Source organism: Oncorhynchus masou, chromosome 9, assembly GCF_036934945.1.
Source record: "Oncorhynchus masou masou isolate Uvic2021 chromosome 9, UVic_Omas_1.1, whole genome shotgun sequence".
Classification (NCBI taxonomy): Eukaryota; Metazoa; Chordata; class Actinopteri; order Salmoniformes; family Salmonidae; genus Oncorhynchus; species Oncorhynchus masou.
Window position 1 is genome coordinate 81579419 of NC_088220.1, and position 25171 is coordinate 81604589.

The window sequence follows — 25171 nt, forward strand, 5'->3', positions numbered from 1 at the left end:
TATGACTCCTTCCACTACATTCTGATCGAAGACCATCAAAGGAAAGGGAATATTTATGTTGTAATTTTGTGTTTCTGTTGACACCAACATAGCGGAGAAATATTGCTTATGTCTGAGCGCCGTCTCAGATTATTGAATAGTGAACGATTTCTGTAACGCTAAAAAGAAATGTGACAAACTATTGCATTAATGTCTATTCCAGGATAGGCACAATTTAGATTTTAGTCACCAGATGACAGCAGTGTATGTGCAAAGTTTTAGAATTTACATTTAGATTTCTGTTCAAGATGTTGTATCAAGATTGCCCAAATGTGCAGAATTTGTTTATTAATACATTTTCAAGTTCATAACTGTGCACTCTTCTCAAACAATAGCATGGTATTTTTTCACTGTAATAGCTACTGTAAATTGGACAGTGCAGATAGATTAATATGAATGTATGCTTCCTGCCCATATGAGATATGTCTATGTCCTGAGAAATTGTATTTTTACTTACAAACTCATGCTAATCTCATTAGCCTTTATTAGTTCAACATTCCACGAGGGTGGAGGGGGGTCATAGCTTTCACTCGGAGTCACCTGGTCAGTCTATGTCATAGAAAGAGGAGGTGTCCTTAATGATTTGTATACTCAGTGTATATAGCCATCTTTAATCATTGTGCTATTATTCCTTGTGCTATTATTCCTTGTGCTATTATTCCTTGTGCATATTCCTTGTGCTATTATAAGTATTACTTGTGTTATTATTTGTCTATTTATTTGATTTTATAATTCTTTCTGCTAATCATCTAGTTTTTTTTATCTGCATTGTTGGGAAGGGCATATATAAGTAAACCTTTCACCCGTTCTTCACAAAGCATTGTGAGAAATACAATTTGATTTGAAGCTGATAGTATTTCATCCTCACAAAACAATCTGAACTGAAATCTTATCAGAACCATATTGGGTTGTTTTCACAGCTTACTATTTCCTTACAACAGGTCAAACTGATGTCATGTGGATATTTTTGCACATCATCTTTTTGTTTTGTAATTGCATTTTCTCCCCGTTACGCAAATGTCTTTCCTCCGCAAAAGAAGTGAAGATGACAGAAAACTTAACCAATGCCCACCGTCCTCTTAAACCACTTCCACTCTCACCATTTTCTGTCTGCACTCCAGCTCCCTCTGACCACATACACACCCACAACATGGTCAATACACGTTCAAACATAACCAAGAACACACAAACCTTGTAGAAACACAGATATTTCTCACAAAAAAACAAACAGACTTTCATGAGTAGACTAAAACAACTGACACACAACACACAACAAGGAGAGGAAGGTCATGTTTTCCGGGACGTTCTTCCACAGAGTCTTCATACACAACACTGCATCTTGGCAGCCCCTACACACACACACACACACACACACACACACACACAAAAACAAACCATTTCTTTATTTTAAAATATTTTAATAAAGTCAATTTGTTATTCTGTTTCCTGAAAAAAAAAGAGATAATAAAAATCCAGTCATTTTTCATTTTTGAAAAACCCCAGCAAAAACAAAATACGGACCATTTTCACTTTTCTGACGTTACTGTTTTACATTGGAAAACCATTGGCCACGATATACACCACGACCGCCTCAAATATCTCTCAGCAGGATCACTGAAGAGAGAAGAAATCAGAGAGGGTGAGTGTTGGTTTGTGCCGTGTAGCCTTCATTGTGTTGTTTTTAGTAACCTATGCTAAGTGTGTGTCTCTTGTACTTTTCAATTGGCCAAGTGTCCCTTTCAATCCACAAGTCCTCTGTCCTGCTACAGAGCCTTGCTGCATAGGAATGCATGTTTTGCCAACTTGCCAGATGAGAAGGTGCTTCTTATGAATAAGATGTATGCATGCAGCGCACAGATGCTTTTAATATCGCCGATTGTGTTAATATGCTTCAAGTGAAGTATTATTATAAGAGGCATAAAAGAGTGAAGTTAATAGGGAAGGAGACCAACAAACGGTGTGTTTTTATTGTGAAACAATGAATGGCTTGTCAGGGAGCTTTTGTTTGCTTTAAATCCAATCCCCATCTCTCTCAAACACCCCAAGGACCTCTTGTTCATTTTTTAAATAGTTCAAAGAGGGACTGACCAAACACTTTCTCAACAACAAAATTCTTACCACCGTTTTCTGCCTGTTGTTGTAACCTCTAGTGAGGTTGTCTTCCGTTCAACCAGTGGAGGTGTCAGTTGGACACAGCAGCACGAGGGAGAATCTCCGCCCACCATTTCTTGTGTTGTATCTTTCTCCTCAAACCACAGCACAGATAGGTTCTTCAAATGTCATTATTCACTGTAACAATGTGGCAGAATACCCCTGGGGTGTGTCTGACATTTAGCTAGATAGCTTGTTACATAGACTGTTTGTGTGTGTGTGTGTGTGTGTGTGTGTGTGTGCGTGAGTGAAAATTATAATTTGGGGGTTTCTTATATTTGCCTGTTACACACATGTGTGTAATGGAAGTGTTTATTGCATATTCCAACTCCCACCGAGGTACCAGCAGGCCAATTAGGGTTATGTGCTTTGCTCAAGGGCAAAGCGGCAGATTTTTCTCCTTGTCGGCTCCGGTATTCAAACCAGTGACCTTTTGGTTACTGTCCCAACACTCTAACCTCAGAGCTATGTGTGTGTGTGTGTGTGTGTGTGTGTGTGTGTGTGTGTGTGTGTGTGTGTGTGTGTGTGTGTGTGTGTGTGTGTGTGTGTGTGTGTGTGTGTGTGTGTGTGTGTGTGTGTGTGTGTGTGTGTGTGTGTGTGTGTGTGTGTGTGTGTGTGTGTGCGTGCGTGAGTGTGTGCAGCCTATGTGAGCGTGCCTGTCTGCTTGCATATGTCTATTTCTCTGTGTGCTACTTGGTAATGGTGAGATTTGGTCTCATGCATTAGCTATGATTGGCTGTTGTTGCAACCCATTCTTTCACCAGACACCGTCAGAAGTGTTTTGTCTTGATTTAGACAAGGGAAAGTGGTTGAATACTAGTGTGCTTTTTCAGGTGGGTGTATGCCTGTGTGTGTGTGTGTGTGTGTGTGTGTGTGTGTGTGTAGGCCTGGCTCGCAGTCAGCGGTCCAATTATTGTAAAGGTGTTCGATGAGGGGTCAGGGCTCTGTGCAGGCCAGTCAAGTTCTTCCTCACCGAACTCGACAAACAATTTCTCTATGGACCTCACTTTGTGCCTTGGGGCATTGTCATGCTGAAACAGGAAAGGACCCTCCCCAAACTGTTGATACGAAGTTGGAAGCACAGGATTGTCTAGAATGTCATTGTATGCTGGAACTAAAGATCTCAGCCCGGACCATGAAAAACTGTCCACAATCATTATTCCTCATCCAGCAAACTTTACAGTTGGCTCTATGCATTGGGGAAGGTACCGTTCTCCTGGCATCCACCAAACACATATTTGTCCGTCTGACTGGCAGATGGTGAAGCATGATTCATCACTCCAGAGAACGCGTTGCCACTGCTCCAGAGTCCAATGGCGGCGAGCTTTACACCACTCCAGCCGACACTTGACGTTGCGCATGATGATCTCAGGCTTGTGTGCAGCTGCTCGGCCATGGAAACCCATATCAGCTCCCGACAAAGAGATATTGTGCTGACCTTGCTTCCAGAGGCAGTTTGGAACCCGGTAGTGAGTGTTGCAACCAAGGACAGATCAATTAATGCACTACGCACTTCAGCACTCTGCGGTCCTGTTCTGTGAGCTTGTGTGTCCTACCACTTCGTGGCTGAGCCATTGTTGCTCCTAGATGTTTCCACTTCACAATAAAAGCACCTACAGTTGAAGCTCTAAAAGGGCAGAAATTTGACAAACTGACTTGTTGGAAAGGTGGCATTCTATGGCGGTGCCACATTGAAAGTCACTGGGCTTTTCAGTAAGGCCATGCAACTGCCAATGTTTGTCAACGGAGATTGCATATCTGTGAACTTGATTTTATACACCTGTCAGCAACTTGTGTGGCTGAAATAGCCAAATCCACTAATTTGAAGGGGTGTCCACATACTTTGTGTATGTATAGTGTATTTAAATTGCACAGGTAAGCTATTTCCACAGATTCAGCAGCCACCTAGGTCGTGTTTTATTTAAAGTCCATGAGGAGAGGTAGATGTGGTATAGATATCCTTCCTGCCAGTTCCATTCATTCAGCCTCTAAGGTCATGTTAGACTTCTGTAACAATCTGTCTGGTCAGTGTAGACCTGATTAATCCAGGTTTTATCCACTATCACAACAAGCAATCACCCTTTCTAATTTTAGACATTAATATGTTTCGCCCTTTCAGCTGAGTAATCTGTTGTAAGAGAAGAGGAAGGCAAATGTGGTGGGTGTGTGTGCACGGCTGTCTAGTGTTGAATGAGTCAGAGGGACATGTTTGATCGTCGTCCCCCTCTCACTGTGCACGTCCTCACACACTCTTATCCTGATATCAGCTGAATTCATGGTGTCATTAATAGCTGTTGGCCTCCCTCACTCCCTCCCTCCTTCTCTCTCCACTCCCTCTGCCCTAGTTGTTCAGTGCTTGTTGAAGCCATTGACTATCTTTGGAAAATCTTGAATGCTTCAACAATCTAATGGATATGCAACTATATCACTCATCTCCTGTTATTACTAAGTGACAGTGTGTGTTTGTGTGTTTGTGTGACTGTGTATATATCTGTTGTGACTGTGTATTTCCGTTGTGACTGTGTATATTTCTGTTGTGACTGTGTATTTCGGTTGTGACTGTGTATATTTCTGTTGTGACTGTGTATTTCGGTTGTGACTGTGTATATTTCTGTTGTGACTGTGTATTTTTGTTGTGACTGTGTATATTTCTGTTGTGACTGTGTATTTCCGTTGTGACTGTGTATTTCCATTGTGACTGTGTATATGTCTGTTGACCTCCACATTCTTCTGTCTGTTTTCACCTCTCCAGACCTGAATGTGTTACCATGGTGACCACTCACACACACATCACCCTGTCACTCCTGCTGTTCCACATTGTCCCGGCCACAACGACTCAGGTTGATGACCTCATCGATGACGTCATTGTCGCCACGGACCGCGGCAGAGTCCGGGGCACTCGGCTTCCCGTGCCAGGTGGTGGATATGTCAGGGCATTCCTGGGAGTTCCCTATGGGAAACCCCCCGTTGGGGAACTGCGTTTTCACCCTCCTCAGCCTGCAGATGGGTGGACAGGGGTACAACACGCCACACGCTACCCCAACTCCTGCCTCCAACCCCAGGATACATTATTTCCTGGTAGGGATTTGATATCAAAATGATTACCTAGGCCTGTATAGTAAACTGGCATAGATTACAAAACCTACATGAATGTACAATATATGTTTGTGCGCCTTTAAACCTGTTGATGTTAGTGACAGTGTACAGTCAGTGAGCACGTTTACATGCACGCAATAATTGGATTATTTTGTTATCTTTGGGAAACATGTTTGATTCTAAGTTCAGTCATATAAAATTTGTATGCGAAAACTACTTCTAAGATGGGTACATACAGTTGTTCCGTACTCACTTCACTCACGCTAAAGAGGGAGGCTCTCGGCTAGTGCTGGCCCATGCACAGATCAAACACACAGCTGGAATGCCGATTAAGTTGTTTACATGTCCTAATAATTGGAAGATTGCTGAGAAAACCAGGTGTTTTTATCAGCATATGCTTTCTTACATTTTGACCTTATGCCGATTTAAGATAACTAGAGTAACGTGTTTACATGACTATTGCATAATCTGGCTACTGCCATAATCAGGTTAATATAAAATTATTACTATGCATGTTGTCGTGGATATTATAAAATTAGGATCTGAGTCAAACCAATATTATTTTTTTCTGAGCTCAGAGTGAATTACAGGACGTTATAATCAGGCAGTTTCACACAGTTTCACCAGGTTAGTCACATACTATGTGGACACATACAATTAAAAAGTACCATTATACTTCTCCCTTTTTCGTAAATCCCTGAACTATTTTTTAATACATTTTAAATGTAGCAAGCTTTCTAAAGGCATAATATCCCATAGTCCACCAATTCCTCCTTGTGTCATCGGTTGTGAGACTGAGTTTAAAACCTCCAACCCCTCGCAAATCATATACAATTCTAACTTGCCAGTATATGCAAATGATTAGATACAATCATTTCAAGAAGGGATTCTTCTCCCAGAGCTGAAGGGTCAGGGGTTGGAGCCCAACTGGACGCTGGGTAAATGTCAGACATCACTGTCTTTAGCAGAAAAGTGTAGCTCAGCTAATCCTTTACAACTTGCATTCTGGCCCTGCGTCATGGCAACATTTAACATTACATTTGGTATTGGATTCGTTACCAGTTTCAAACACATACTGCAGCAACATTTTAGCATGAGAACAAGAAACAGAGTCAGTACAGTGACTAAAACAATGGCTAGACACAGTTGCATGATCCACCTTCCAAACGAGGAGACTATGGACTGTCAGGCAGTTTTTCCCACACATCCTTTACCTATAATACACCAGGTGGCCACAAGAACACCCACAGTAGGGATAGGGAGAAACATCACAGAGTTTGGGGGCTTCAAAATGTCATGTCGTCTGGTCTCTTTTGGGGATAGATGATAAAGGGCAGGAATGACATCACACTTAGGGTGTGATTCACTCCCAGTGTGACCCCATACATGAAACTCCCTTGTTTACCCCTTGAGGAGCAAACCCACAGACCCAACATGACCTTTCACCAACTGTTGCTTGAGCCACCAAGTTGGCTCTACTCAGAAAGACATTTGGCTGTTGTTGGGCTGAGGGGGGGGGGTGTCCTTCAATGCCCTCCTCTGCTGCTTCTACCTTCTGGGCCTATACTCCACGTCTGCATCGGTTCCTTAGGCTCGGGACCTTCTTCTACGATGGCCATCTACTTCTGGGCCACTATTCCGGGCAGGCGTCGGTCCCTTTGGCTCAAGACCTTGTCATGGAAATTCAAACCGTAAAGAGAAGAGAGACTATAGATTCTTCAAACAACAACTTTATTATAAGATTTGCAAAAATGGAGCGGCTAACAATCGCTGGAGTCCAACGAAGAGGTTTGACTCTCAGCTTTCATGAGAAACTACAACCTCGTTTTTTACGTGGCAGTTAGCAGATGTGTGGAAACAGGGGCGGAACATAGCGTAAAAGGTGATCTGTTCCTTCCTGCAAGTTTCCACACAGCTAAATTCCTGCAGATTTTGAGAACAGGATGTCACATGCTGCAGTTGCACCCAAACGGCTCCTATCTATATGCCAAGACTTATGACTAAGTCACACAAGACAGGTTTGTATCAGTAAAAAAACACGAACAAATAACAAGACAATTCTCTAATGTGTAGTTTTCCCCGCAACCTTTTTCCATCACTAGGCTCTCTTGCAGAGTCTTTCTCAATTCATCATCATCGGTTTGTGGAGTGTGTTCTTCTGACACCTGACCAATAGAGAAGCTGAGAGTCATTGCTGCTATGACACACAGACACAGACAGACAAGAAAACGGTGCAACGCAGTCCCGGGACCATCTTCCCGTCTGGGGTTGGAACTCTCCTAAAGTGGGACCCGTGGATTCAGGTGTCTCTCTCTGCTACTTTCACCACAACCGAGGTGGTCAGCAAAACCTGGTATGGTCCTCTCCAATGAGGATCCTTCCCGCTCTTCCTTCAGTAGTCTTTTACTACCACAAAGTCTCCAGAGTGCAGACAATTTGCACATAACACATTCCATCTCACCCATAATACATTAATTACTTCAGCTAAGCCACTTAAATAGTTATAAACATACTAAAACGTGCTCAATTCAATCTGTCAGATTCCAACAGTCCCTCATCTGGAATATAAACAGTTGAAGTCGGAAGTTTACATACACATAGGTTGGATTCATTAAAACTCGTTTTTCAACCCCTCCACAAATTTCTTGTTAATTAACAAACTATAGTTTTGGCAAGTCGGTTAGGACATCTGCTTTGTGAATGACACAAGTAATTTTCCCAACAATTGTTTACAGACAGACTATTTAACTTATAATTCACCGCATCACAATTCCAGTGGGTCAGAAATGTACATACACAATGTTGACTGTGCCTTTAAACAGCTTGCAAAATTCAACAAATGATGTCATGGCTTTAGATGCTTCTGATAGGTTAATTGACATAATTTGTGTCAAATGGAGGTGTACCTGTGGATGTATTTCAAGGACTACCTTCAAAGTCAGTGCCTCTTTGCTTGACATCATGGGAAAATCATTAGAAATCAGCCAAAACCTCAGAATAGAATTGTAGACTTCCACAAGTCTGGTTCATCCTTGGGGCAATTTCCAAACACGAAAAGTGCAAATCAATCGCATAACAACAGCAAAGGATCTTGTGAAGATTCTGGAAGAAAACAGGTACAAAATGATCTATTTCGACAGTAAAACGTTTTTTACAATGACTGCCTACCCGGCCAAACCCTTCCCTAACCTGGACGACGCTGGAACTCCTGATCACGACTAGTTGTGATACAGCCCGGGACCAAACCAGGGTCTGTAGTGACACACCTTAAACTGCTGTGCCACTTGGGAGCCCTCACATGATCACCTACATGTTTCACACGACCAAGAAACCCTGTTGACTTTCACAGGGAAAATAGAGAACACAGTTTCACACCAATCTTGATAAGAATGGTAATGAGATTGGGCGAGGACCACAAAGCCCCTACTCTCAACATCCCAATAATGGATAGCCCAAGCTACAATCCAATGGGATTTCTGATGACCTCCCTATCGGAATACACGAAAAGATAAGGTTTCCCTGGGAGGAACCCTACCTAGACTCACTGGATTGGAACACATATTGAATTAGTTTCAGAAGCCACCTGCAGGATGAGCAGTGTACCCTCCCCTCACATTGTGGTCTACTCACAGTTTAGGGGCAGCTCTCTGTCTCTCCTTCTCTACTTTCCGGATCATAATTTGACCTGTTGATAAATTATCCAACCCAAATTTAGAATGACAGTCCTTAGTGCCTCACGTTGGTTCTATCGCATCAATATAAGACTCTCAACTTAGCACACACCAATACTGGCAGAGTGTGCATTTATATTGATATACAGTATATTCATCTTATATTTCTAGCATTACATTTTCTCATCACGGCCACCATTTGTGCTAATGACAGATTGGTACTCAATGCACTCTTTAGTCTAAATTACTGTAAACCTCACAGGGTTCATACCTCCACAATCAACGTGATACACCAAATAAACCATTTTAGACACGCCTAAATAAAGTAAGGGTACAGTTTGCCACTCCCTCACGGTACTCATTCTTCTGGCGTGTCTTCACTTTATCTTCTTCAGACAACTTTACAGTTCGCCTTCCCAATGGCATCAATGTTCAAAGTGGATGGCCCTTCATAATGTCCCATTTTCACAAGCACACGAATCTCTCACCTGAGCCGCCTCTGCCCTTTACGGTCCCATTATGTCTTGTCCATCCTCCTACCAGTACACCAGCAGCATGAGAGAAGTTTGTGAGAGATCTCTCTCCATGCTCACTGTACGACGACTCATGTCGCACTCCTGAGAGAGGCTTTTGAGAAAAGGCAGTTGATAGCTTCAACTGGATGATGTGTACAGGTTGCTGGTTCGGACTCGGGTGTCATGGTAGAAGTGGACCATAATGAACACATTTTTATCCATTACTTCAGGCGGTCAGATGGGGGTGAAGTTCACACTGTTCACACTGTTCCTGCTGAATTATCCCTTCCATGCATCTAGATACCATCTGTGGACACCTTCGCCATAACCTTGAGAGAGGACAGAGCAGAATAACGTTTAGTGTAGGGCATTTCTGATTCCAGAAACCCAGACAAATTATAAATGATTCAACATTGTTAATATAGATTTCTAAGACAAATGTTAAAAAGAATAACAACACACCATTTAATAAACCATTTTTGCAAATGTGCTTATCATATTGGCGACCTCACCGCAGAGTTAAAGGGTCAGGGAGTTAGAGGGCTAATCTTTGGGAGAAATACCAACCATCCAGCCGACAGATTTGGTATTGAGATTTGTTTTTGAAGCAAGACAAAAACAAAGAAAATAAACAAAACAATGATAACAAAACAAAATAACAACAGCAATACACACCCATCACTCCAGGTGGGTAAAACCATGTCAACCATTACCAACATATCTTTTTCCTTTTAACAGGCAGCCATGTGAGGAAAATCAATTAGAATCTTTACCAACGGGCCCCAGGGGACTGGTAATTGAAGTAACTGTCAACTATTACCAACATACCAAATCAATTTGCATATTTACCAAAGCGCCCTAGGGGACTAGTAATTCCCCCTTTGGACACTACTCACATCATGATTAATGCTTCCCAAAAAAACATGTTAAATAAAAATAACAAATAAAAATAGAATTACGACCTTTGATAACTCCAGTTTAACCAATCTACATTGGATATTCACTGTTTGCTTCACACACATTTTATTGGTTATTAATCTTATAATTTACATTTACATTCCTGTCAAAAGGGTTAGTCATTCACCCTTCTTCTCTCATGCATGTTCAACACCCCACTGTTCACTATTCAACTTTCACTTCTCTATTTTCACTACCCGCAGCTCTCAGGCTACATAGACATTTATCGTATGACTAGTAGTGTCAACGGGGCTCTCACTAGCCCTGCCATGTCCACTCTCTGGGATTTAGGATCCTTGTCACCACTTTTACTTTCACTACTAATTAATTTAAATTGACTTGCTGAAATTTAGTGGGTTGTAAATGGACTTACTGAAATTCAGTGTGTTGTCGTGTTCAGATTGGTGAATGTGTGTTTCCCCAGGCAGTCATCAGTGTAGGTCTGGTCAGGGTGGGTCCGTGTCATCTTTGGTTGGTCAGGAATTTCTCTCACACAAACAGTGACACCGGTGTCTCCTTCGCATACCGTCACTGATGCTCTCCCCATACGCAATCACACATCCAAGTTTGTGACCCCATTTACAATTGGTCCACAAGCATCACACTATGAGTATGCTACACTTCTAGGAATGCACAATTCCTCTTCATTCCTCTTCACTTAGCGCAAAATGATTGACCCACATCGACAATTAAAAATGTGCATTACAACGTAAACATACTCAATGTTGTTTTGTAATTAAGTCATTATGAACTACATGTACTTGACTCTGACTTCCTTACTCCCAGGGTTCCGTGGAGCTGAGATGTGGAACACCAACACCAAGATGAGTGAAGACTGTCTCTACCTCAACATATGGACTCCTCCCCCTTTGTTTAAGACACACCCTAAACGTTCCAAGAGCTCCTCCCCTGGTTCTTCATTAGCTCCTGTCATGGTGTGGATATACGGAGGCGGGTTCACTACAGGCACCGCCTCCCTAGACCTGTATGACGGACAATTCCTTAGCCAATCAGAAGGCGTCGTGGTGGTGTCTATGAACTACAGGTTGTCCTGGCACAATATAATTAAACGAAAGAACCTATTTGAGCTTCATGTTTTCATGTTTTAAAAATACACCGATAATAACGTTTGTTTTGATTGGACACAGGCTCGGTCCATTGGGTTTCCTGTCTCTTCCTGAGAGCGAGGGTATCCGTGGTAACGCTGGAATGCTGGACCAACGCTTGGCTCTGTACTGGGTAGCCAATAACATTGCTGCCTTCGGCGGAGACCCTTCTAAGGTTGCTCAGCTTTTTTCCTTTTACTCTTTTTGTTGTTGTTATTCTTTGTTTTACCATGTTTAGTTATTCTCTGTTTGTATGTTGTTGTCAGGTGACGTTGTTTGGGGAAAGTGCTGGCTCTGCGTCTGTGGGTCTCCATCTCCTCTCCCCTGGCAGCCATGGTCTGTTCAACAGGGCAATACTACAGAGTGGTTCCCCTAACACTCCATGGGCTGTCATGACTCAACAGCAGGCCTGGAACAGGTCCCTGTCCCTGGGTAGGCTGTTGGGTTGTCCCCTGGCACCTCTGGCTGTCCTGGAGCAGTGTCTACAGAGAGCCCATCCAGAGGATATCATCAAGCAGCAGTACAACGTCCTCTCTCTCCCCACAATCCTAGCATTACCATTCACCCCCTCTGTCGACCATAACTTCCTACCAGACATGCCAGAGGTGTGTATGAATTTATGGTTGCTTGTTTTGGGCCCAAAGGCACTGAAAAAACAAGCATTTGAATCCCGTATATATTTCCAATGGCATAATGTCATAATGTCTCTTTATCTCGTCTTTTAGGTTCTGCTCCGGACGGGACACTTCCTGAAGACAGAGGTGCTGATTGGTTTGAACCAAGATGAGGGGACCTACTTCCTGGTTTACGGGGCGCCAGGATATGACATCACTAGCCAGAGCCTGATCAGCAGGGAGAACTTCCTGAAAGGGGTGGACCTAGTGTTGCCGGGATTCAGTTATTTCACGAGGGAGACAGCCATCTTCCAGTACACTGATTGGACGGATGAGAATAGTGGGATGAAGAATCGTGATTTGCTTGGGCGAATGTTGGGAGACCATGATTTTAACTGCCCTGTGCTGGAGTTTGCCCAGAGGTAAGGAAAACATATTAAAGAATTCCACAGAGCTCTAATGCAGGGCTGTTCAATCATGTTCCTTGAGAGCTACCCACTTGTACGTTTTTAATCCAACCCCAGTTGTAACTAACCTGCTTCAGTTCATCAACCAGGTAATTATTAGAATCAAGTGCATTAGATTAGGGTTCGCATGAAACGTACAGGATGTTAACTTCTTTGCGCACCCATCACCGTTAGCGGGATCATTATCGTCAACATCCGCTGAATTGCAGAGCACCAAATTCAAATTAAATTACTATTTTTTTTTAATTTTCATGAAATCACAAGTGCAATATAGCAAAACACAGTTTAGCTTGTTGTTAATCCACCTGCGTGTCAGATTTCAAAAAAGCTTTACAGCAAAAGCTATCCAAGCGTTTATGTTAGGACATCTCTCTCAGCAGACAAAACATTACGAACAGCTAGCAGCAAAGTAGATTGGTCACGAAAGTCAGAAAAGCAATAAAATTAATCGCTTACCTTTGATAATCTTTGGATGTTTGCTCTCACAAGACTCGTAGTTACATAATAAATGTTCCTTTTGTTCCATAAAGATGGTTTTATATCCAAAATACCTCCATTTGGTTGGCACGTTTTGTTCAGAAATCCACAGGCTCGTGTAGGTCATGACGGGCAGACTAAAATTCCAAATAGTATCCTTAAATTTCGTAGAAACATGTCAAACATTTTTTTAATCAATCCTCATGTTGTTTTTTCAATAAATAATCAAGAATATTTCAACCGGACCATAGCTTTTTCAATAGGAGAGAGATAAAATGTCTGCTCCAAACTGTTGCGCATGCAAACCTCTGCTGGCTCCCAGCCATCCACTGACGCGATGTGATCGTTATCGGTAATTTTTCAGAATAAAAGCCTGAAACTATGTCTAAAGACTGTTCACACCATGTGGAAGCCATAGGGAAAGGAATCTGGTTGATATCCGACAGAAACAAACACCTTTCTGGTAAGAAGAGGGGCAGGGGCATATGCCTTATGGCTAACGAGACATGGTGTGATAAAAGAAACATACAGGAACTCAAATCCTTCTGTTCACTTGATTTAGAATTCCTCACAATCAAATGTAGACCGCATTATCTACCAAGAGAATTCTCTTCGATTTTAATCACAGCCGTATATTTCCCCCCCGATCAGACACATCGATGGCTCTGAACAAACTTTATTTAACTCTTTGCAAACTGGAAACAATTTATCCGGAGGCTGCATTCATTGTAGCTGGGGATTTTAACAAGGCTAATCTGAAAACAAGACTCCCTAAATTTTATCAACATATCGATTGCGCAACCAGGGGTGGAAAAACCTTGGATCATTGTTACTCTAACTTCCGCGACGCATATAAGGCCCTGCCCCGCCCCCCTTTCGGAAAAGCTGACCACGACTCCATTTTGCTGATCCCTGCCTACAGACAGAAGCTAAAACTAGAGGCTCCCACGCTGAGGTCTGTCCAACGCTGGTCCAACCAAGCTGACTCCACACTCCAAGACTGCTTCCATCACGTGGACTGGGACATGTTTCGTATTGCGTCAGATAACAACATTCACGAATACGCTGATTCGGTGTGCGAGTTCATTAGAACTTGCGTTGAAGATGTCGTTCCCATAGAAACGATTAAAACATTCCCTAAACAGAAACCGTGGATTGATGGCAGCATTCGTGTGAAACTGAAAGCGCGAACCACTGCTTTTAATCAGGGCAAGGTGTCTGGTAACATGACCGAATACAAACAGTGCAGCTATTCCCTCCGCAAGGCTATCAAACAAGCTAAGCGTCAGTACAGAGACAAAGTAGAATCTCAATTCAACGGCTCAGACACAAGAGGCATGTGGCAGGGTCTACAGTCAATCACGGACTACAGGAAGAAATCCAGCCCAGTCACGGACCAGGATGTCTTGTTCCTGTTCCCATGAAAGCTAAGGTAACTGAGCTAAACGACTACCGCCCCGTAGCACTCACTTCCGTCATCATGAAGTGCTTTGAGAGACTAGTCAAGGACCATATCACCTCCACCCTACCTGACACCCTAGACCCACTCCAATTTGCTTACCGCCCAAATAGGTCCACAGACGATGCAATCTCAACCACACTGCACACTGCCCTAACCCATCTGGACAAGAGGAATACCTATGTGAGAATGCTGTTCATCGACTACAGCTCGGCATTCAACACCATAGTACCCTCCAAGCTCGTCATCAAGCTCGAGACCCTGGGTCTCGACCCCGCCCTGTGCAACTGGGTACTGGACTTCCTGACGGGCCGCCCCCAGGTGGTGAGGGTAGGTAACAACACCCCCCCGCTGATCCTCAACACTGGGGCCCCACAAGGGTGCGTTCTGAGCCCTCTCCTGTACTCCCTGTTCACCCACGACTGCGTGGCCACGCATGCCTCCAACTCAATCATCAAGTTTGCGGACGACACAACAGTGGTAGGCTTGATTACCAACAACGACGAGACGGCCTACTGAGAGGAGGTGAGGGCCCTCGGAGTGGGGTGTCAGGAAAATAACCTCACACTCAACGTCAACAAAACTAAGGAGATGATTGTGGACTTCAGGAAACAGCAGAGGGAACACCCCCCTATCCACATCGATGGAACAGTAGTGGAGAGGGTAGCAAGTTTTAATTTCCTCGGCATACTCATCACAGACAAACTGAATTGGTCCACTCACACAGACAGCATCGTGAAGAAGGCGCTGCAGCGCCTCTTCAACCTCAGGAGGCTGAAGAAATACGGCTTGTTACCAAAAGCACTCACAAACTTCTACAGATGCACAATCGAGAGCATCCTGGCGGGCTGTATCACCGCCTGGTACGGCAACTGCTCCGCCCTCAACCGTAAGGCTCTCCAGAGGGTAGTGAGGTCTGCACAACGCATCACCGGGGGCAAACTACCTGCCCTCCAGGACACCTACACCACCTGATGTTACAGGAAGGCCATAAAGATCATCAAGGACATCAAACACCCGAGCCACTGCCTGTTCACCCCGCTATCATCCAGAAGGCGAGGTCAGTACAGCTGCATCAAAGCTGGGACCGAGAGACTGAAAAACAGCTTTTATCTCAAGGCCATCAGACTGTTAAACAGCCACCACTAACATTGAGTGGCTGCTGCCAATACACTGACACTGACTCAACTCCAGCCACTTTAATAATGGGAATTGATGGGAAATGATGTAAATATATCACTAGCCACTTTAAACAATGCTACCTTATATAATGTTACTTACAGTACATTATTCATCTCATATGCATACGTATATACTGTACTCTATATCATCGACTGCATCCTTATGTAATACATGTATCTCTAGCCACTTTAACTATGCCACTTTGTTTACATACTCATCTCATATGTATATACTGTACTCGATACCATATACTGTATCTTGCCTATGCTGCTCTGTACCATCACTCATTCATATATCCTTATGTACATTCTTTATCCCCTTACACTGTGTATAAGACAGTAGTTTAGGAATTGTTAGTTAGATTACTTGTTGGTTATTACTGCATTGTCAGAACTAGAAGCACAAGCATTTCGCTACACTCGCATTTTAACATCTGCTAACCATGTGTATGTGACAAATAAAATTTGATTTGATTTGATTTAAATGGAGGGAAGGCATGCAATGGAACAGGGAGATTTGTTTCTCTTAGGCACTTCCTTGTTGGATTTTCCTCAGGTTTTCGCCTGCAATATAAGTTTTGTTATACACACAGACTATATTTTGACAGTTTTGGAAAGTTTTCTATCCTAATCTGATAATTATATGCATATTCTAGATTATGGGCCTGAGAAATAGGCAGTTTCATTTGGGTACGTTTTTCATCCAAACATCAAAATACTGCTTGAATTTGGCGCTCTGCAATTCAGCAGATGTTGATGAAAATGATCCCGCTAACGGGATGGGTGCGCAAAGAAGTTAAACTTCTTGTTAATCCAACCGCTGTGTCAGATTTCAAAAAGGCTTCACGGCGAAAGCAAACCATGTGATTATCTGAGAACAGCGCCCAGCAGACAAATCATTACAAACAGTAACCAGCCAAGTAGAGGAGTAACAAAAGTCAGAAATATCGATAAAATGCATCACTTACTTTTGGTGATCTTTATATGGTTGCACTCCTAAGACTCCATGTTACACAATAAATGTTAATTTTGTTCAATAAATTCCCTCTTTATTTCCAAAAACCTCTGTTTTGCTGTTGCGTTTGGTTCAGTAATCCATTGGAACAAAGCGTGGTCACAGCAGGCAGACAAAAAATCAAAAAAGTACCATACGTTTGTAGAAACATGTCAAACGATGTTTATAATCAATCCTCAGGTTGTTGTTGTCATAACTAATCGATCATATTTCAACCGGACAATAGCTTCGTCACTAGAAAAGGAAAGACATGAAAGGTGCACTCACTCGCAGGAGTCAGGTCTGGAAATTTCCACTGTCCTCTCATTGAAAGTGGTGTGTCTCTCTCATTTTTCAGAATAAAAGCCTGAGACAATGCCTAAAGACTGGCCATATGTAGTGGAAGCCATAGGGATCATGAACTGCATCATAAGTCGTTGTATGGTGGATAGGCGTTCAATGGAAAACAGCCAATTCAAAATAAAAATAATAATAATTTTCCTCAGGTGCCTCAGGTGCCATATAAGTTCCGCTATACTCACAGACATTATTTTAACAGTTTTTGAAACTTTAGAGTGTGTTCTATCCAAATCTACCAATTCTATGCATTTCCTAGCTTGTAGACCTGAGTAGCAGGCAGTTTACTTTGGGCACGCTTTCATCCAAAATTCTGAATGCTGCCCCCTATCCCAAAACAAGTGAACACTCTAGGAACATGGTTGGAGAGACCAGCTCTAATGTTTGCACAAATACGTACATGCAATGTTGAGAAATGTAGTTAGTATCTGGCCCCTTCTGCTCAGTTCACCAATTATTACCATAACTGCCCCCAGGTACACAGAACATGGAGGTAAGGCCCACCTCTTCCTGTTCAATCACCACTCCTCCACCAATCCCTGGCCAGCATGGATGGGCGTGATGCATGGCTATGAGATTGAGTTTGTCTTTGGAATGCCGCTGAACAGAACCCTGGGATACCTGGAGGAGGAAGTGGTCATGAGCAGGAGGATGATGAAGTACTGGGCCAACATGGCTAGGACCGGGTGAGATTTATTTGACCTTTATTTAACTAGGCAAGTCAGTTAATTAAGAACAAATTATTATTTACAATGACAGCCGAGGAACAGTAGGTTAAATGCCTTGTTCAGGGGCAGAACAACAGATTTGATCTTGCAACCTTCCGGTTACTATTCCAACGCTCTAACCACTAGGCTACCTGCTTCCCCAAAGAGATAGACCTCATATATGAGATAGACCTCATATAGACATGGCTAGGACCTGGTGAGAATTCATATAGATATTCTATAGAGAAGGCTGGGACCAGGTGAGAATTCATATAGATATTATATAGAGAAGGCTGGGACCAGGTGAGAATTCATATAGATATTAAATAGAGAAGGCAGGGACCAGGTGAGAATTCATATAGATATTATATAGAGAAGGCTGGGACCAGGTGAGAATTCATATGGATATTATATAGAGAAGGCTGGGACCAGGTGAGAATTCATATAGATATTATATAGAGAAGGCAGGGACCAGGTGAGAATTCATATGGATATTATATAGAGAAGGCTGGGACCAGGTGAGAATTCATATAGATATTATATAGAGAAGGCTAGGACCTGGTGAGAATTCATACGGATATTATATATAGAAGGCTGGGACCAGGTGAGACGTCAAAGCGAGCATGCATATAAGATCATATTATTTTAAGTCAAACAAGGTTTAAGTCAGTTTAAAATGACTCTCATGGTTTACTTACATACATAATTGGTTTGTTGTTGTGTTTTCCCTGGCAGGAACCCAAGCATAGAGGAAGGGGATTGGCCACTTTTCACCGTGGACCAACAGGAATACATCACCCTAAACTCATCCCCTCCACACACACAAAAGAGGCTTGCAGCTCATCAATGCCAGTTCTGGAACAACTTCCTCCCCAAACTGCAGGACGTCACTGGTGAGAACACAAACAGGCACAAACTTGTGCAAGTGTGACGGCCGTGTCAGACTGCACCTCAATAAATATTCTTTCTTCTATTGCATTTACATTACATTTACATTTAAGTCATTTAGCAGACGCTCTTATCCAGAGCGACTTACAAATTGGTGAATTCACCTTCTGACATCAGTGGAACAGCCACTTTACAATAGTGCATCTAAATCATTTAAGGGGGGGGGGGGTGAGAAGGATTGCTTTATCCTATCCTAGGTATTCCTTGAAGAGTTGGGGTTTCAGGTGTCTCCGGAAGGTGGTGATTGACTCCGCTGTCCTGGCGTCGTGAGGGAGTTTGTTCCACCATTGGGGGGCCAGAGCAGCGAACAGTTTTGACTGGGCTGAGCGGGAACTATTGCACATCAAACTTGCACAAAGCGGTCCAAGGACTGAGTGATGCTGCATCAGGTCCCTCCAGGTGTCTCTGGTGCCCTAACTAGCCTGTGGAGGTGCACCATGGCTGGGTTGGCCCAGGCTCCAGCTCCCCCTCCTCTCCAAAAATGCTGGAGGCCTGAGTGCGAGTCGGTTCAGTCTCCATTTCAGAGAGCTCCAACTGTGGAGGGTGAATAACACCGTCTCTCCACTGCACTTCATTTATTAGACACACACATCGGGCTCACTATGCTAACATCATCCGTGGCCTCCCCGGTTTGAAACTCATGATGTGGGTGTGCATGTGTATGAGGTGCAACCCATGAGGGAATTTTCAGATCAAGATCATTTTGTTATTAAACTACTTAGTGAAAGATAACTCATCGGAATTGTTTTATTTCGGAAGCCTTTTAGATTCACTTGCCTTATTTTATTGTTTAGGCTTTTTGAAAGACTACAGTATTGTGTAGATATGAGGTTGTTTTCTAAATGGAAGGCATTTGCAGTGAGGCAGAGTTTTCTAAATGTGTGTTTGTTTGGTGAGTTCAATGCAAAATACTATTTACTTTTAGTTGGTTAGGTTTTCTTTCATCCTGAGAGATAAATGCTGATAGCTTAACAGTGTTTTGGAATGTGTGTGTGTGTGTGTGTGTGTGTGTGTGTGTGTGTGTGTGTGTGTGTGTGTGTGTGTGTGTGTGTGTGTGTGTGTGTGTGTGTGTGTGTGTGTGTGTGTGTGTGTGTGTGTGTGTGTGTGTGTGTGTGGTTTGTCTCTGCACAGCACAAAGCTGACAAACATACAAACACACATTGAGATACAAAGATATGTATAGATCCCTTCTACAAGGTTGAGGACTCCTGTGTGTGTGTGTGTGTGTGTGTGTGTGTGTGTGTGTGTGTGTGTGTGTGTGTGTGTGTGTGTGTGTGTGTGTGTGTGTGTGTGTGTGTGTGTGTATTTGATTGGAGCAGGACATTGGAGACCCTGGCCTTTGTGATTTGGGAAAGCGTGATTGATTTTGACGCTGAGATTGAGTCTAATTCCTGTGCACAGATTCCACCATTTGTTTTGCTTCGTTGCACAGAATGGCACAAAAAAACGTTTTCTCTGTCATAATTGGTTGACACACACACACACACACACACACACACACACACACACACACACACACACACACACACACCTCCTGATGTTCAGAGGTGGTTGATGCCAAAACAATGTGGTTGCCATTGTCATTTGCAATGTTATTTACGGTTGGCTTTGTCCTAAGTCTATTAGTTGTGAAGGTTGGCTTTGTCCTAAGTCTGTTAGTTGTGAAGGTTGGCTTTGTCCTAAGTCTATTAGTTGTGAAGGTTGGCTTTGTCCTAAGTCTATTAGTTGGGAAGGTTGGCTTTGTCCTAAGTCTATTAGTTGTGAAGGTTGGATTTGTCCTAAGTCTATTAGTTGTGAAGGTTGGCTTTGTCCTAAGTCTATTAGTTGTGAAGGTTGGCTTTGTCCTAAGTCTATTAGTTGTGAAGGTTGGCTTTGTCCTAAGTCTATTAGTTGTGAAGTTTGGCTTCGTCCTAAGTCTGTTAGTTGTGAAGGTTGGCTTTGTCCTAAGTCTATTAGTTGGGAAGGTTGGCTTTGTCCTAAGTCTATTAGTTGTGACGGTTGGCTTTGTCCTAAGTCTGTTAGTTTTGAAGGTTGGCTTTGTCCTAAGTCTGTTAGTTGTGAAGGTTGGCTTTGTCCTAAGTCTATTAGTTGTGAAGGTTGGCTTTGTCCTATGTATATTAGTTGTGAAGGTTGGCTTTGTCCTATGTATATTAGTTGGGGATGGGCATTGCATTCAAAAGATATAGCAAAGCCTGAACAAAGTGGAACAGAGTGAACAATGTGATTGACAAAGAACTTTGGAAATGACCGCATATTGGGAAAAGCAAGAATCAAATATTTTTGCAAAGGTCAAAGGCAAAAACACAATTTTGGCATTAATATGTGTTTTATTGGAATAATGTGTATGGAGTCGATTCCTAATCATCAACTTTCCTCATTAGCTGTCCCTTTACTAACAAAAAAAATTCTCCCAACTCTCGCTCTCGCTTGTTCTCTCGGTCTCCCTCTCACTCTTTCTCTCTCTAGGTTGCTCGGTGATGAGTGTTCTTTAGGTCTGGTAACGTGACATGGTGAGTGTTCTTTAACAAGATTCTAGTTGTTCTTTAATTAGAACAACTAGAATCACAGGGATCAGTCCGTTTCCATGGCAGTACAATCACAGGGATCAGTCTGTTTCCATCGCAGTTGTAAGGGTTTTGACTTGAGGTTATTGTTTCTAGGGGTGGCAGGTAGGTGGTGCCTACCAGAGTTCATATTGATTCCTCCTTTTGGTTTGTGGGGGAATGAGTCCTGTCTGGTCCGTCAAGTCTACACCAATACAAAGGACTCAAGTAAAAGTCAGGATGTACATACACTTTTCATAAACCCTTGAAACATTGGAAAAAACTTCAAAACAAATGTGTTATTATGCGTTGTATTATATTAGCACCATAAATGATCACAGACACATAATAACAAACAATGAGCTCTGGTTCCTCCAGAAATGTCCTGAACCTCGGCCCGAAAAGAGTCCAGCCCGGTAAAGGAGTTCGGGGGAACTCAAGTGACCTAAGTCACGCAATGTTTGTCCGTTCATAAAAGTGTCATGTAAACGCAGTCTCAATCATACAATCAAAATATCAATGTATTTTACCACACAACCATGAATATTATCAAATATCAATACGTCTTCAACTAAAAATGACCACATAAATCATCACGGTACACATCACACTAAAACAAATGAAATACCGTATGCAAAAAAGTTGTTGTCAGTCGGTCAGTCAGACAATCGAATCCGCCAACAGAGGAGAAAGGCCATGAAGAACCAGCGGAGAACAACTGAGATGTGCAGTTCAAAGGAAGCAATGAGTGGATCCGATCCTGGTTAAACTGGAGACAAGGCTACAAAGCACACTTTTAAATACAACAAAACAAATGGAGTAAAGACACTTCGGAACTGAGGGTTGAACACATCCTTATTCATGTCTCCATCACAACCCCACTTTTGCGCAGCTGATGCAGGCTATTTAATTGGGAATTAAAGGGGAAGCGCCCTATTGGAAGGAGAACCACTGAGACGGTTCAGACAAATTCAGGGCCGTCACACAGTACAGTCACAAGGATCAATCCGTTTCCATGACAGTAGAATCACAAGGATCAGTCTGTTTCCATGACAGTAGAATCACAAGGATCAGTCTGTTTCCATGACAGTAGAATCACAGGGATCAGTCTGTTTCCATGACAGTAGAATCACAAGGATCAGTCTGTTTCCATGGCAGTAGAATCACAGGGATCAGTCTGTTTCCATGTGTTAGGTTCTTAACGAAGGGAGTAAAACTCACGGACAACGATAAAAAGTTCAAACCAGGTTTATTTACCCTCTGGGTCATACAGCTGCAAAGACAAAGGACATATTTACACAAGCATATATGTGTATACCCTCCTACCAAGCGGAGTCAACCAGACTGTTGACCTATGCCCCCATCCATACGAGCCATGAGATATAAAAATAACATGTTTTGACAGATTGTTAACTTTCTGTACTTTCCATACACCTAGTTCTTATCCACCCTCCATTGACCCCAACATCTACAGTTGAAGTCGGAAGTTTACATACACTTGGAATCATTAAAACCAGTTATTCAACCACTCCACACATTTCTTGTTAACAAACTATAGTTTTGGCAAGTCAGTTAGGACATCTACTTTGTGCATGACACAAGTCATTTTTCCAACAATTGTTTACAGACAGATTATTTCACTTAAAATTCACTGTATCACTGTATCAAGGAAGCTTGTGGAAGGCTCCCTGAAACTTTTGACCCATATTAAACAATTAAAAGGCAATGCAACCAAATACTAATTGAGTGAATGTAAACTTCTGTCCCACTGGGAATGTGATGAAAGAAATTAAAGCTTAAATCAATAATTCTCTCTACTATCATTCTGACGTTTCACATTCTTAAAATAAAGCGGTGATCCTAACTGACCGAAGACCAGGACTTTTTACTTGGATTAAATGTCAGGAATTGTGAAAAAACTGGGTTTAAAAAATTGATTTGGCTAAAGTGTATGTAAACTTCCAACTTCAAGTGTATATTCCTTATATACCTGTAAAGCAATCCATAAGTTCTAGTATGGTAACATGAATAAGTATATTTCAAACTAGAACCATAACAGTCCATCCTTTTTTAATAGTAATTCCTGTTCAACATTATATACACTTTGAAATGACTTATACATGAACAGAAAAAACATGATTAATATTTTCTGTTGATTTATATGTTTTAAACCGCTGAGACATAAGGCCTCTGACCTATAATCACACTATGCACACTCTTATTCACCTTCCTTGTACTGATAACCGATAATGAATTGTGTCAGGAATTGTGAAAAACTGAGTTTTACGTGTATTTGGCTAAGGTGTATGTAAACTTCCGACTTCAACTGTACAATGTATCTCTGTGTCTGAGTCCAGGGCCTTGGCTACTCCTCCACACATCTCCTGGTCTTCTTATCAGTAGGGAATATACGTCCTTGCACCTGGCCTCAGTCTATTGTTAATTATCCGGACTCATACACAAAGAGCTATCTGAGAATAATCCACCCATTCATACTCAAGTGAATATCATGAAGCAAAACATAGAGAGAGACAAATATTATGATATAAAACACTGTTGTAGGGCAATAGTTCACAATCTGTGGTAATAGCTCTATTATAGAGACAGGCCCCTTTGTACTTTGCCTCCGACCGTCAATACATTTTCACATAGCTCACTCCATCTAACCCAAAACACGTTTTAATCACTACTGCTGGGCCACTTATATAGTTATAAACATAATAAAACATGCTCAAATGAGTTTGTCCTTTTCTAACAGATCCTCATCTGGAGCAAATTCTACAACATAGAACATAGTAAAAATAAAGACAAACTGTTGAATGAGTAGTTGTGTCCAAACTTTTGACTGGTACTATATATGTTGGGGTGATTTTAAGGAATACAACACGTGTTCAGTATGGGACCAGTCCGTTCTCAAGGCAGTAGAATCACATGGATCAGTCTGTTCTCATGGCAGTAGAATCACATGGGATCAGCTATAGCTGAAGTATAGAGGGATCGTAGGAGTAGATATCTGAAGGGAAGTTTGATTTTGAGGATGAGCTGAATGTCAAGTCTCATTTCTCACTCGAATTCTGAGATTTTCAGTTATGCTGAGTTGGAAAGCGTTTGAATGTTGGAAACACTTAACTTCACAGCCCCTTCTCAGCAAATCTAAATCATGCTCACCTCTCTGTTTCTCTCTCTATATTGCCCTTCCCTCCTTCTCTCTCTGTCTCTCTTTCAGTGAGCGTAGATGAGTTAGAACAACGATGGAGAAATCACTTCCATCGTTGGATGTCGTACATGTTGGAGTGGGAGAATTACTACTCTGACCACAGCCTGAGCAGCCCAGAGGGTCAGAAGCAGCAGGACTGTGACCGGAGGCCCTTGGAGCACTAGACCTTTGACTGAACCCCTCAACCCATCAAGACTAACTTAAAAATGATACTTTGCTTTTCAATGAGACAATACATTTTGTCTCGCAAAGAAACGTTCACAACCACCACTCTCCTGTTACTTTACCCCACCAATCATATCTACTGTTACTTTACCCCACCAATCATCTCTCCTGTTACTTTACCCCACCAATCATATCTCCTGTTACTTTACCCCACCAATCATCTCTCCTGTTACTTTACCCCACCAATCATCTCTCCTGTTACTTTACCCCACCAATCATCTCTCCTGTTACTTTACCCCACCAAGCACACAGAAACATGTCACCCATTACCCCACCAAAGGTCGTCCCCGCCCCCAGCTAACATGAATTCCCCAGGGAGGTACACGTACTCAAAAGGTCGTCCCCGCCCCCAGCTAACATGAATTCCCCAGGGAGGTACACGGACTCAAAAGGTCGTCCCGCCCCCAGCTAACATGAATTCCCCAGGGAGGTACACGGACTCAAAAG

The 25171-nt window shown here is 42.5% G+C and overlaps 1 protein-coding gene across 1 annotated transcript; it reads left to right on the forward strand.

The window, feature by feature from the left end:
• Positions 1–1610: 1610 nt before the first annotated feature.
• Positions 1611–24965, forward strand: LOC135546674 (cholinesterase-like). Its single transcript, XM_064975287.1, has 9 exons — positions 1611–1678; positions 4943–5268; positions 11216–11474; positions 11578–11710; positions 11802–12140; positions 12261–12571; positions 17561–17770; positions 18527–18684; positions 24509–24965. The coding sequence occupies exons 2-9, from the start codon at positions 4959–4961 to the stop codon at positions 24661–24663; spliced, it is 1875 nt and encodes a 624-aa protein (XP_064831359.1). The 5' UTR covers positions 1611–1678; positions 4943–4958; the 3' UTR covers positions 24664–24965.
• The last annotated feature ends 206 nt before the right edge of the window (positions 24966–25171 follow it).